The 15,364-nt window shown below is 34.9% G+C and overlaps 1 protein-coding gene across 1 annotated transcript in view; it reads left to right on the forward strand.

Annotated features, from left to right (window-relative positions):
- HCN1 (hyperpolarization activated cyclic nucleotide gated potassium channel 1) overlaps positions 1-15,364 on the forward strand; it is a 403,649-nt gene that overhangs the window by 349,572 nt on the left and 38,713 nt on the right. The window contains exon 6 of the mRNA XM_027604233.2: positions 5,962-6,202. Coding sequence (XP_027460034.1) covers positions 5,962-6,202 — 241 coding nt within the window. The remainder of the gene's footprint in view (positions 1-5,961; positions 6,203-15,364) is intronic.

Below are 15,364 nucleotides of genomic sequence, written 5' to 3' on the forward strand. Positions count from 1 at the left end.
ACCATAAATATGTCCACAAGATTATCGTCTTCCTCTGAAAAGTAACAGGGAGGAGAATGTCATCTTTGGTAGATCATTGAAGCCTTTTTTAAATTAATTTAATTTTTAGTTTTTTTAATTTTTAATTGATGCTGTCTATGTGAGAGCCATGATGAGGGCAAGGACCCATGGAACAATCCTGAATAGTTTCTTTTATTTTCCAAAAAATAAAGGCATTCAGATTCAGATTTTTAAAAATAATTGTTGGGGGTAAAATAAAAACAGCCAAGTTCATTGCTATCAGTTTGCTACCCCACAGTCAACAAATATTCATGTCAGACTCTTTAAATGTGTAAATTTCGAAAGAACAAATTTATGGTTGACACAAAAATCTTTAGGGTTTGTGGTAATTCCAGATATGTGCAAAAGTAAGATGGCTTCTTAGAATCCATCAAAACCCTAACTTAGAGAACTGGGTTACCTAGCAAACCATGGTTCTTCCTCTTGCAAGCATGTGGTCTTTGGCAGATTATTCAGTATCTTCTATAAAATGGGGTAGTAATAATACTTAAGGTACAGGATTTTTGCAATTGTAAAATAATACTTATAAAACATTTAAAGCAATACCTGGATACCAGAAAGAATATAAAAAAATATTATCTCTCATTTTTATTATGTTCATTCTTAAAATTATCCCTGCCTTTAAAAAAAAAAAAAAGACAAAACCCTAACACATCCACCTACTCTAATTCTCACCAGTCCAGGCTACTGAACTGGGTGGAGAGGAGGAATAAGGCAACATCAGCAGCACTCTTTTACAGGATGGTCTAGGTGATAAAGTGTCAGTTGATATAGATTTGACTATATTTATTTATTTGTGTTTGATGTTAATATAGAAGTCTATATGTCTGGTTGCCATTGGAATGTCTAATATAAGTTCTTAGAAGGAAGGTCTGTGTGTTCTGCAAAGTCTAAAAATACAGGGTGTGTTGGGTGTAGGAATTTAGCAATGTAACAGCAGCTCTGTTTTGTTAAGATACTCCATGATTCATTATTGTAATGATGGTAATTATATTTATAGCCACCATGCCTAAAACATTTTAGAACTATACTGTGTAGAATAAAATAATGTAGAATGGGGGAGAACTAAGTGTTTTACAAAATGGAACTTTCCCCAATGATACTTAAGTTATCAGTAGAGAATTGTAGTGCTTCAAGGAGCCTTAAAATATTACTATTCTTTTTAATAATAACCAAAAAAATATTGCTTAAGCTTTCCCAGGGTCTCAGAGTTTGCATGATTCCTAAATACTGATTTATGGTTAAAATAAATCCTCTGTGGGTCACCTGGGTGGCTCAGTCAGTTAGGCATCTGCCTTCAGCTCAGGTCATGATATCAGGGTCCTGGGATTGAGCCCCACTGGGCTCCATGCTCAGCGGGGACTCTCCTTGTCCCTCTGCCCCTCCACCAGCTCATGTGCTCTCTCTCTCTCTCTCAAATAAATAAATAATCTTTAAAAAAATTAATAAAAAATCCTTTGTGAAGCGCTCTCTCTCTCTCTCTCTCTCTCTATATATATATATATATATATCAAATCCCATTTTCCTGATTGTCATAAACTTAAACCAAAAAAATAATACAAGATAACCCTGAGATTGAAAAGGCAAGTCACAGATGCGGAGAAGATATTTACAATGTATATCCCAACAAAGAACTCATGTCAAGACTATAAAAAGAACTCCAACAACAGAAAAAAAAATGAGAAAAACTTGACTGGGCAGTTCACCAAACAGGATATTCATCTGATCAGTAAGCCTATTAAAATGTGCATAACAACATTAATCATTGGGGAAATGTAAGATAAAACTACAATGAGGGGCACCTGGGTGGCTCAGTCGTTAAGCGTCTGCCTTCAGCTCAGGTCATGATCCCAGGGTCCTGGGATCGAGCCCCGGATTGGGCTCCCTGCTCAGTGGGAAGCCTGCTTCTCCCTCTCCCACTCCCTCTGCTTGTGTTCCCTCTCTCTCTGTCAAATAAGTAAATAAAAATCTTAAAAAAAACTACAATGAGAAAATTTTTAAAAATAATAAGATCTCTGCATACCTACTAATAGCTAAAATCAGAGAATGATAACATCAAATTTTACTATGGATGCAGGACAACTGGAATTTATATATTGCTGCTATGTGAGAAAAATAATACAATCATTTTAGAAAACTTTTGCTAGTATCTACTAAAATTAAATATGTTTACCTTATCACCCAGCAATTCCCATATATGGTATAAACATTCAAGAGAAATCAGTGCGAGTGTAGCCATTGTAGAAACAGTACAGAGGTTTCTCAAAAAGTTAAAAATAGAACTGCTTTATGATCCAGCAGTTGCACTATGGGGTATTTACCCAAAGAATACAAAAACACTAATTCAAAGGGATACATGCACCCTGATGTTTATTGCAGCGTAATCTACAATAGTCAAAGTATCGAAGCAGCCCAAGTGTCCACTGATGATGGATAAAGAGGATGTGGTTAGACATTTGAAAAATTCACTTAAGACTTGTGCACTTTACCCTGTATGATACTTTAAAAAATATTCTCTAGTCTTTGACCAGACAACGTAAATCATTCTATCACACTTCAGCAAAACAAGAGGAAGGACCACTGAAAAGGAAGGACTTTCATATTTGAAATAGACTGACATGTCAAAGTAAGATCAAATTCAGGGTTCTTCCGTGTTGGTTGTTGTATTATGCTTTTATTTAGTAGAGAAAAGTTTATTTGGAATTTGAACAGATTTGTCTATTTTCCCCTGTTCTTTAATTTACTCAGTTGTTTAACTATATAAATATGGTCTCATGATTATTTATTTTATACTTTGAGATTAATCTAACACGACATTATTTACTTTGTTACACCAATTGTTAACGCTTTAGCTATTGGTAGCTTTTTCATTTGGCCTTCTTTGAAATACACTCATCATTGTGGGATTTTTTTTTTTTATGTTTGTATTTGATTGTTTGTTTTTTAGCACTTCTATACTTTCTGTTACTACAAGGTGCTCCAGGAAGAAAAAATTACATTTTTTTAAGTGTTGACAGTAAGCTTGGTAATTTGGAGTACCTTATAAAGTTCAGGGCCATGTCTGATTCCCTTAGGAATGGAGCATTCCTCAATTTAACGCATATGGTCAATACTCCTAATTCAGGCCAGACATATTGCTAAAATAGCTCATTGTAACAACTGCCATAAAGCATCTGGATGGAAATTAGAGATATTAATAACTTAACTGTGTGTCTTAGTTAAGACAGTGTGCTATAAGGAACTGTGATTGATGGAGGAGGAGCTTTAAAAGTCTTGTTTTACATATAGAGAGATATTAATAACTTAATTAAATATGTTCTCTAAGAAAATGTGCTATAAAGAAATGTGATTGATGGAAAAGAGCTTTTAAAAGTTTTGCTTCATTTCTAGACTCACATGATTGCAAGCCAATTTCATGGGAAGAGAGAGGGCTTTTAAATGCAAATAACTTTCTGTCTAATTACATTTTTTTCTTATCAAATGCTTGTTAGAATTTATAGTTTCAATCTGATAGTTGTCACATTGGAGGTAAAAGTTCCAAAGAGAGAGAAAAAATTAATGGATTCCTTTAAGCCATAACAATAATATGAAATTATCCCTGTGGTGTTATAATCAAGGCAGTTACAATAGGTGTACCTGAATATGCAATGTGTCATAGAAAAAGTTATTCATATAAATAAAGAACAGCTAACTTGTTTATAAAATATACTTCTAATTATTTTCTAAAATAAAGGGTGAGAGAACAATGAAGAGAAAAAAATGTGTTTGAATCCAGTAACACAGATAAAAGAATTCTCTATTTTATTATTTTTCTTTGAAAATTCTTCTTTTCTCTGAAATCTGACTTATGTTCATTTTCTTCCACCGTATTCTTCCATGCCATTTTACATGTGAAATCATTAACTCAAACAATCAATCTGGTCCTTTTAATGACCTCTCTCTGTCTTCTTTCAACTCATGAACCTTGAGTGGTTCACCTTTTATCTTCATGAAGTTTTTGTATAGAAGGATTCTGAATAATAAAAAACACATTTTTATGCACCAGAGACTTTTTTCTCAAGCTGTTTGCTTTAGAGAGCTTTCTAGGAGTTTGAAGTAAATATCCCCCAATGGGAAAAAATCCCTCCTCTTTGTGAGCACTTTTTTCCACTGTTGAAACTCCATCTTCCTTCTTTCCGTCCCTTCCTTCTCCCTTTCTCCTTCTATTCCACTTTCTCTACCTGCGTGCACATTCACTGAGCGTGAACTACATGCGAAACCTTACTGTAGTCCCACCCCCACCACTGCTCTTCATTCAGCACCAGTTAAAATTAACCACAAGTTGTCCTCAGTACAACCACCCATGGAGTCAGCTGAACATTATTTGGGCTTGGATGATGCTACACGAGGTATCTTTCTCTTGTTTTTTGTTGCTATGTTCCCTTTTTGCTTATTACAGCTGTTTTAAATATTTTACCATCCTCCGTGAAGCCCCACCATTAGAGAATCTTTGCTCTGCTGAACTGACAAGATATTGTTAAAGATGAAATACCTTCTTTTCCATGGTGGACCCCAAATTTTGTGCCCCCTGTATCAGCTAGAATTTTCTTACCTATTCCAAAATAAGGTCAGGTCATTTCATGAAGCAAGATTGAGGAAACTTTTTTTCCTCAGTCTTAGAATCTGTTAGTTTATATAACATATTTTCCCAAAAAAGAATTCAGATCTCAGCTTTTGTTAATACCTCCAATTATTTTTTGCCCTTTTCCCACATTTTTTTAAAGATTTTATTTATTTATTTGACAGAGAGAGAGAGAGCGAGAGCAGGAACACAAGCAGGGGGAGTGGGAGAGGGAGAAGCAGGCTTCCAGCCAAGCAGGGAGCCCGATGCAGGGCTCGATCCCAGGACCCTGGGATCATGACCTGAGCTGAAGGCAGACGCTTAACGACTGAGCCACCCATGTGCCCCTTTTCCCACTTTTTAGCAGGATTTCCTTCCTCTGCCCCTCCCCCCTGCCTGTGTGCTTATGTTTTCTCTTTCTCTCTCTTTCAAATAAATAAGTAAAATCTTTAAAAAAACAAAAAACAAAAAACAGTTGGTCCCATATCTCTATTTTGGTCCAAAGAGATAGCACTATGTCTAATCTGGACCACATCTACAGAATGAAATCAAATGTGTAAGTCTAATTCAGAGTTGGCCTGGTTCCAGCAATAAAACAAACAAACAATTCAGGAAAAGGAAAATATGGTCCCTCCAGTCTAAAGCCCAGAAGGCTTAAAAAAGAGTGATTTTCTAATCTAGCCCAGAAACAGATAGAATTTACAATTATAGATTATAGTTAGATTAGAGTCTTCTTTGTATAACCTTTCTTCCACACCCCATTGTCCTCACTTTAATGTGAATAACATTAAGAAAAAAAACATTAAAATGCTTGTTTGGCAGCTGGGTCTTTGTTTCAGAATTCTGGTCAGTAGGTGCAAGTTAGATTGTTCAACACAATGGAGCACAAAAGCAGTAGTATTATAGCTAACAAGAGGTAGGTAGTGTGGCTTCTTTTCTTCATAAAACAAGATAAAAGGGAGACTAAAACTCTTCCACATTTGAGTTCTAATTTTATATGAAGTATAGTAAAGGAATTGGAAGTTATAAAAGGTAAGACATATATATTTATTTCACATTTACTTAATGTTTAATATATGCCTATGCTGAACTAGGTGCTTGGAATACAAAGTTCCAACACAAAAATAAAACATAATTTCTGGCTTTGAAGAGATATGCAGATTATTAGAATTTATGTGTCTTTGGTTGTGAATTTAAATTGCAATATTGAGCTATATTGTAGATTTTAATGTAAGCATGTGCTTTTCTTCCTGATATGATTAATATCTCTCTTCATATTTGTCTGCCCTTGCCATCTTTAGGAGATCGTCAATTTCAACTGTCGGAAGCTAGTGGCTACCATGCCTCTGTTTGCTAATGCCGATCCCAATTTTGTGACTGCCATGCTGAGCAAGTTGAGATTTGAGGTGTTTCAACCTGGAGATTACATCATACGAGAAGGAGCTGTGGGTAAAAAAATGTATTTCATTCAACATGGCGTTGCTGGTGTCATCACAAAATCCAGTAAAGAAATGAAGCTGACAGACGGCTCTTACTTTGGAGGTTAGTGAACAAGAAAATGCAACTGAGCCAAACATTGCTTTGGTTATGTGTCTTTCTCAGAATTTTGGAGATATCAGAATGTTGATTTGTGGGTTTTGACTATGAACTTGTATTTGAATTCTGATAAAAGTGTCTATAATGGTATGTTTTCACATTTCAGTGTCACATGCTCAGTGCGTGTACATTTACTACTGTGTTAGTTGGAGTATCTTTTTACCTTTGCAAACTAGACTAGCTTAAACCAGATGGAAAGTATATTTTTGTGGGAGATGGCTCTCCCCAAGACAGTTTTCAGGAGCGCAGATTTCATTTATTTTGTTGGTCTGCCATCCTCTAGAGTGATTTTCTCATTTATACAAGAGGAAATGGTTCCTCTCCATCATGTTAGACATAGCCCACAGGAGGGGGAGAAGGGGACAGAGGAAGTGAAGAGTGAGCAGCTTCTCTTTAGAGGTGTACCTAAAATTGTCACTATCAGTGCTTATTTACATCCAGTTGGCCAGAATTTAGTTACAAGAGTACCTCTAGGTGTAAGAAAGGCTGAGGAATGTAGCCTCTAGTGGAGTGGTGTGAAAGTCAGGGTTCTCCAGAGAAACAGAACCAATAGAAGAATATATATACAAAAGGAGAGTTATTATGAGGCATTGGCTTATGCAAATATGAAGGCTGACAAGTCTTGTGATTGGCCATTGAAAAGCTGGAGACCCAGGAAAACTGGTGGTAGAAGCTAGTCTGGCTCCCAAGGTTGGGAACGAGAGGAGTCAAAGGTGTACATCCCAGTCTGAAGGCAGAAGATGAGATGAGATGTTAGCTCAAGATAGGAAAAGAGGGTCAAACTCCCCCGTCCTCCTACTTTTGTTCTTTTCACACCTCCAGTGGTTTGGATGATGCCCACTCACATTGGGGAGGGCAATATACTGAGTCCACTGATCCAAATGCTAATCTTATCTGGAAACACCCTCACAGACACATCCAAAAATTATGTTCAATCTGGACACCCCATGGCCAATCGAGTTGATAACCTAAAACTTACTGTTGTAAGTGGAAATTTGCCTTGCTAAAAACCCTGAAAATTCTAATTGTTTCCAACTTTTTACTATTATCGGATATATATTGATATTTGTGCACGTGTATAAAACTTGCCTAGAAGTTGAATAACTAGGTCAAAAACTATACATATTTTTAAACTGAGATAAACACTAAATTGTTTCTTTGCTGAGACTGCCTGTGTCTACATGCCTTGCCAACTCATTTTGACTTTTGTCCTCTTAATAAGTAAAAATGGCATCCCTTACTTGTTTAGTGTGCATTTCCATTATTAATATTGAGGTTGAAGTGTTCATAGATTTCTTCATCATTTGTATTTAATTTTTCTGTTTCTATTCTTTGCATATTTTTCTAATATGTTTTTTGCCTTTTTAAAACCAATTATAACAACATTCCTAATGTATTTTTGATAGGCTATAACTATTTTTTTCGAGATTGTTATTTCTTTTCTATCTTTATAACTTTCCTTTCATCATTCTGATCTTCATTTATTGTTGATTTGATATGAACCTGCCTCTCCTTTCCCTTAAGGTGTCAGAGATTTTGTGTTCCTTAGGTGGGTTTTGTACACTGCAAAATTATAAAAATGTTTTCCATCTTTACCTCTATTTTATTTAGTTTTGCATCTTGTTACTATTTTATCATAGTTTGCTATATTTATTATACATACCTCAATTACATTTTTATTTTAGCATTAACCCACCCAGCATATATTTGTGAATATAGTGTGAGGTAAGATTCTGTATTTTTCCCCAAAAGAGATAAGTTCTCCACCATCATATATGGAAGATTTCATCCTTTCTGTAAAACGTTAAAATATTTCTTTAATAATATGCTGATATAATATACACTATGGTGACTATAGCAATACTGTATTGCATATTTGAAAGATGCTAAGAAAGTAGATCTTTAAAGCTCTCATCACAAAAAAATCATTTTGTAACTATAAATGGTGACAGATGTTACCTTGACTTATTGTGGTGATCATTTCTCAATATATATAAATATCAAAGTATTATGTTGTTGTCATGAGCATGCTAGGAAAGCACACACATGAGTTGTGTCTTTCCATAATGCCAGCTTTATTCATCATAAAGCAAGGTTAATGTAATTACAAAGCAGGTTCAGGATTCCAAACTCAGTGACATTTCACTCTTTGTTTAACTTTGCTTCTTACTCGTCACACAAAACAAAGCACAAGACGAGTTACACAACAAACAAGATAGTACAGGAAGTAGGAAGTTAAGGAACCAAACATGAAGTCAGTCTGTGAGCACGCAGTTGAGATAAGGCCTCGGTCTGGTCCGGGTCAGCCCTCAGCATGTGCTGCTTATTACGTCCAAGCAGTGGAGGATCTCTGTTCTGTTCAGAGATCAGTCGGGCAGAGCTTCAGTGGCGGCTGCCTTTTTGATGTGGTCAGATGTGAAAGGATCAGTGTCTTGAAATTGTGATAGTTTGCTGCAAAAATGTTCCTTTTTTAAAGGGATTTAATCTGTCTTGGGCCTTTGCAAATCTCCTCTGGTTCTGCTCATCATCAGTTCTGAGTGTGTCATCAGCTTGTGCTAATTTTGGCGGTATCTGGTCTTAGCTGCAACGCCTTTGGTTCTTGGGTCACTGCTTGACATAAGTCACTGCTTGACGTGGGTGATTCCTGTTATTCTCTGTAGTTGTATCCCTGAAACTAACATACTGTGTCAATTACATCTCAAAAAAAAATGGGGGGAATCCTGGGATGGGGGGATATATATCTCCACTAGATTTTTATATATCAGGAAGAAAACCATATATTCTGTACATTTTCTAGTATACATGCAGAATCACAGAGGGGCTTTAATCATCCTAATCAAAGATGCTTCCAGATAGTGTTGAGACAAAAGTAAAACAACTACAGAGGAGCCAATATGCTAATATACGGCCATTAGAGGCTCTTTTGCATAGAGGAAAAAATGTTAGAACAAGCAGAAGGGGGACACTATTTTTTCTTCATTTCTTTTCTTAGTTTCTACCAATTCTGTTAAAACATTGGAAACTTAATGATTAATATTAGACCTCCGGTACTACAATATCAGGACTTGGCGAGCTTAATGTTTAAATATTCTTCAACACCAAGAAACTGAAATGTTTTTCTTAGGAAAAGGCAGGAAGTCTGTCTTCAAATATCTGGAGGTTTATCCTGTAAGAGGCAATTCAAATGAAACTCTTTTCCTTTTCATAAGTGAGGTATAGAATAAGTGGTTCTTATTACTTTGTGTTCATCTTTCACAGACTTTATAATATGCCATCTCTTCAGAAGGCTTCTCAGTCAGAATCAATGTCTCCCACCTTTGTTTCTCCATAGTATTTCTCATAGCTTTCCAGGGTCCTGGTCTCAGTTGGCCTCACACTGAAATTAATAGTGTAGTTGCCTGTCTTCCCTCTGATATTCAGTGTGTACGTCAGAATCAGTAGAGTGCTGTTTAAAGCCCAAGATGCTCAGGCCCCACCCATCAGAGATTCTGAATCAGTAAGTCCAGACTGGAGACAAATTTTTATTTGTTCATTAGAGACTCATCAACCAGTATATCTGATTCCCTAAAAAAAAAAAAAAAAAAAATCAGTAATGATTAAAAAAGTGTTCAAATCAAATTAGTAGTTGAAAAAAAGGCAATGAATTTCATTTTGTCATATATAAATAAATATATGCTGAGTTTGAGAAGTGTTCTTCAATAACAGCTAAGAAATACTAGGAAAGGCTTTGAATTTTATTAAATGCTTTTTTTTGGAACATATCAAAATAACCATAAGGTTCTTATACATTAGCCTATTGTGGCTGAATAAAATATATCAACTCAAGATAATTAGCTTCCTTGACTTTCCCTCTCACCCATGAAAGATACTTTTGAAGCTTCCAGCTTCCCCTTCTTCCCACTCTTCTTTGTCATGATTCTGTGCTGCCTAGTTAGCCCCTTAGCCTTTTGTGGCAGATTGTTCTAAGGAAGAAGAGATTTGGAAAAGCTAAGACCAAAAAAAAAAAAAGAAAAATCTACTTTAGAAAGCACAGAGCATTATTGTTCAAAAAAAGAAAAAAGAGTAACTGAAAGCCGACGGGGTAAAAAATAAAAGTGTACATGTAGAGGCCAAGTGTGAGGGAAGGTGGTTTAGGAGGGGAAACATTTTTGAGGTCATTAATGCGGGTGTGATAAATATGTAGAAGAAACATCTGGAAAGGACTTTCTGGAAGTGTTATGCATTAAGAGTGTATTTTTACATTTGACATATGTTTTGTCAATTCAAAGGAGCTTTTAATTACTATGTAGTTATATTTGCTAATATGACTAAGGTTTTATACAAACACTGGAACACTTGTCTCCCTGGATTTATCTGGTTACACTATTAGGAAAGTCAGTTACAGTAATGAAGATCCTTGGGTTGAGCCATAAGACCGTTTCTGGGATAAAAACTACTTTGTCCTGATGTATTATTTTTTTTAACACATTGTAGCATCTCTATAAGTTAAATTGGGCTGTTATTTATTGTTTTGGTGGTTATTTTTGTGATCCCCTAGCTAATTTTGGATATCAGGTTTTGTTTACTTCTTGGAGAGAGTCAGAAAACTTTTTTAAAAAATGTATTCTCTATTTTAAGGAGGTTTAAACAATCTAGGCATTACCTGTCACTTGAAGTCATCTTAGGTTTCACAAGTAAAGCACTGTATCTGATTCTCTCTCTTCTATGGTTAATAAGTCCTCCAGCTTTCTACTTCTTTATGAGCAATCATTCAGTTCATCTAATTCAATTGTTCATTATATTGAAAAGCTTAAAAAAATAAAGTCTGATGCCGGAGCCAAAATTATACCTTAGAGTTTCTGATGGAATTGAGAGGAGTAGAGATCCAAACATCAGCATATAAAAACAAAATCCCCAGAAGATTCCAACTAGTTTTCACATTATATGTATATGCATACATAGTTCCCTTTTTATTTTCAATAAACTTTTAATTTTTAATTTTAGAACAATTTTAGATACAAAATGATTGCAAAGATTATACAGAGAATTCCGTATGTCCTATATCCAGTTTCCTATTATTAATATTTACCATTACTGTGATATATTTTTCACAATTAATGAACAATATTGATACATTATTATTAATAAGTACTTGATAAAGCACACACTTTATTCAAATTTTCCTAGTTTTTACCCAATATACTCTTTTCATTCAAGATCCCATTTACTTGTAACATCCTCTAGTTTACTCTTTTTTTTTTTTAAGATTTATTTATTTATTTTTAAAGAGGCTGGGGGGTGGGGAAGGAAGGGGCAGAGGGAGAGAATCCTTCAAGTAGACTCCCCACTGAGTGTGGAGCCTGACACTGAACTCAACCAACTGAGCCACCCAGGTGCCCCCGTTTGTTCTTGGTTTTTAAGGTTTCTTAGGTTTTCCTTGTTTTTGATAAACTTCACAGTTTTAGGAGCATTGGTAAGGTATCTTAGAGAATACATCTCAGTTGGGATTTGCCTGATGATCTCATGATTAGATTGGGGTAAGTTTTTTGGGGAGGAAGATCACAGGCATAAAGTGCCATTATCTTCACATCATAGCCAAGGGTATTACTATCAATATGTCTTATCACTGTTGTTAACACTGATCACCTGGATTGAGGTAGTGTTTGTCAGGCTTCTCTACTATAAAGTTACCTTTTTTCCCCCTTACTCCATCCTTTTCCGTTTGAGGGATAGTCACTAGGTATAGCCCATGAATAAGGACTGGGGAATAATGTTTCACTTTCTTAAGGGCAGAGTATATACATAAACTATTTGAAATGATTCCTAATGGGAAATTTATTTACTCTTACATTTAATTATTTATTTATTATGCCCTTTCTTATTTGTCAGTATGGACTGATGGATATTTATTTATAATTTGGTTTATAATCCAATACTACTTTATTTGTTTTTATTTTTTTTAATTCCTGTGTAGTTAATATACAGTGTTGTATTAGTTCTGGGTGTACAATATAGTGATTCCACAATCCCAGATATTACTCAGTGCTCATCTAGATAAGTGTACTCTTAATCCCCTTCACCTATTTCACCCATCCCCCACCCACCTCCCCTCTGGTAAATTATCTGTTTGTTTTCTATGGTTAAGAGTGTTTTTTGGTTTATCTCTCTTTTCCCTTGCTTCTTTGTTTTGTTTCTTAAATTCCACATATAAGTGAAATCAAATGGTATTTTTCTTTTCTCTAACTGACATATTTTGCTTAGTATTATACTCTCCAGCTCCATTCATGTTGTTGCAAATGGCAAGATTTCATTCTTTTTGTGGCTGAATAATATCCCATTGTGTATATACCACATCTTCTTTATCTATTCATCCAGTGATGGACACTTAGCCTGCTTCCATACTTTGGTTATTGTAAATAATGCTGCAAAAAACATAGGGGTGCATATGTCCCTTCGAATTAGGATTTTTGTATTCTTTGGGTAAATACCAGTAATGCACTTACTGGATTGTAGGGTAGTGCTATTTTTAATTTTTCGAGGAACCTCCATACTGTTTTCAACAGTGGCTGTAGCAGTTTGCATTCCCACCAACAGTGCACAAGGGTCCAATACTATTTTATTAATTATGTTGCTCAAATTGTTCCAGCTTTGGCCATTTGGACCTCTTTCAGTTGGCCCCTGTGTACGTTTGAAACACTCCTGTTCTTGTGGTTTTGGGGTTTTTTATTTTTGTTCTTTTTTTGTTGAGTTCTTTTTTTTTTTCTAGCTCTATAAGATGCTCCTGGAACATTTTGTGTATTCCCGCCCAGTCTTAGATTCAGCCATTTCTGTAAGGATCCCTGGTTCCATTCACTGGAGAGTGGTTTTAGAAACTAAGATTTGGACACCAGATGTACTATTACTACTGGGCTATCATTACTTCTACACCCTCTCAGATGACAAGGCAAAGAGATATATACTCATATACTAACCTCTGTATATACATATGTCTATAAATATTTCTATGTGTATCCATCTGTTAAGCTAACTATGAGTTCATACTGATATTTCCAACTCTAATCCATTACCAAATGGCTTACTTTGACCTTCTTTTCTTATCTGTGATACTTCACCCAAGAGTAAGAAATCTGGTTTCCACTGTATATTTACTTAATTGTTCAATTGTAATATTCATGTGTTGTGGTTTTAGAATTGTAAATCTATACATCCATAGGAAATAACTTTATCCCTCTCTCTCTGTCCTAGAAAAAAACATTTGAAAATCTTTTTAAAGAACTAGATTTTGCTTTTATTCCTGATAATTTTTCCTGGTCCTGAAATCTACTTTGTCTGAAATTAATATCGCCACTTTAGCCTCCTTTTTTTTTAAATTTTTTTATTGTGGCAAAATACACAAACATAAAATCTTCCATCTTAACTATTTTTAAGTGCATGATTTAGTGGTATTAAAGCAGTCATAATGTACTACCAGTACCACCATCCATCTCCAGAACTTTTTTGTCTTGTAAAAATGCAACTTTATAGCTATTAAACAATAAATCCACATTTCCCCCTTCCTCCCAGCCCTTGGCAACCATCATTCTATTTTCTGTCTCTACAGTTTGTTTGGTTTGTTTGGAGATACTCTAAGTATCTCACATAAGTGGAATCATGTAGCATTTATCTTTTTTGTGACTGGCTTATTTCACTTAGCATAATGTCTAACAAGCTCATCCATGTTGTAGTATGTCAGAATATCCTTCCTTTTAAGGCTGAATAACATTTTATTGTATGCCTATATCCCGTTTTATGTATTCATTCATTCATTAACAACTGGGTTGCTTTCACATTTATAGCTATTGTAAATAATGCTGCTACGAACATAGATGTACAAATAGCTCTTTGAGACCCCATTTTCAATTCTTTAAGTACATACTCACAAGTAAAATTGCTGAATCAAATAGTAATTCTGTTTTTTAATTTTTTGAGGAATCTTCATACTGTTTTCCATAGTGGCTGTACCGTTTTATATTCTCACCAACAGTGCACAAGTGTTCCAATTGCTCTACATTTTCAACATTTGTGATTTCTTTTTTGTTTTTTTGCTAGTTTTTTGTTTTTTTAAAGAACTAGATTTTGCTTTTATTCTTCCTAATAGATATGAGGTGGTATTGTATTATTGTTTTGATTTGCACTTCCCTAATGATTACTGATGTTGAGCATATTTTCATGTTTGTAAGTCATTTGTCTATCTTCTTTGGAAAAATGGCTGTTCAAATCCTTTGCCTATTTTTGAATCAGGTTGTTTAGTGTTGATTTTTAGGAGTTTTCTATATATTTTGGATATTAATCTCTTATCAGATATATGATTTGTAAATATTTTATTTGCCTGTTCACTCTGATAGTGTATTTTGATGCACAAAATTTTTAAATTTTCATGAAGTCAAATTTGTCTGTTTTCTTTAGTTACCTGTGCCTTTGGTGTACTATCCAAGAAATAATTGCCAAATCCAATACTGTGGAGCTTTCCCTTATGTTTTCTTCTAAGAGTCTTATAATTTTAGGTCTTACATTTAGGTCTTTGGTCCGTTTTTAGTTAATTTTTATATACAGTGAGGTATTGGCTCAACTTCCTTCTTTGCACATGGATGTCAAATTTTCCCAGCACCATTTGTTGAAAAGAATGTCCTTTACTTTTAAATGACCTTGGCATCCTTGTCAAAACTCATTGATCGTATATGCAAGGGTTTATTTCTGTACAACTGTTTAATTTTTTAAAACTATTTCTTAGAGCAGTTTTAGGTTTACCACAAATTGAAAGGAAAGTACAGAGATTTTCCATACGCTCCCTGCCCCCACACATGCTCAGCCTCCACATTATTAATATCACTCACCAGAATGGCACCAAGAATGAACCTACACTGATACATCATAATACCCAAGTCATGATTTACCTTAGGACTCATTTTTGGTATGATATATTTGATGGGTTTAGACAAATGTATATATTCATCACTGTAATATCATACAGAGTATTATCACTGCCCTAAAAAATCCTCTGTGCTTTCCCTATTTATCTCTTCTCTCTCTCTGGAACAATCACTGAACTTTTTATTATCTCCATGGTTTTGCCTGTTCAGGAATGTCATA

This window comes from Zalophus californianus, chromosome 5 (assembly GCF_009762305.2).
Source record: "Zalophus californianus isolate mZalCal1 chromosome 5, mZalCal1.pri.v2, whole genome shotgun sequence".
Classification (NCBI taxonomy): domain Eukaryota; kingdom Metazoa; phylum Chordata; class Mammalia; order Carnivora; family Otariidae; genus Zalophus; species Zalophus californianus.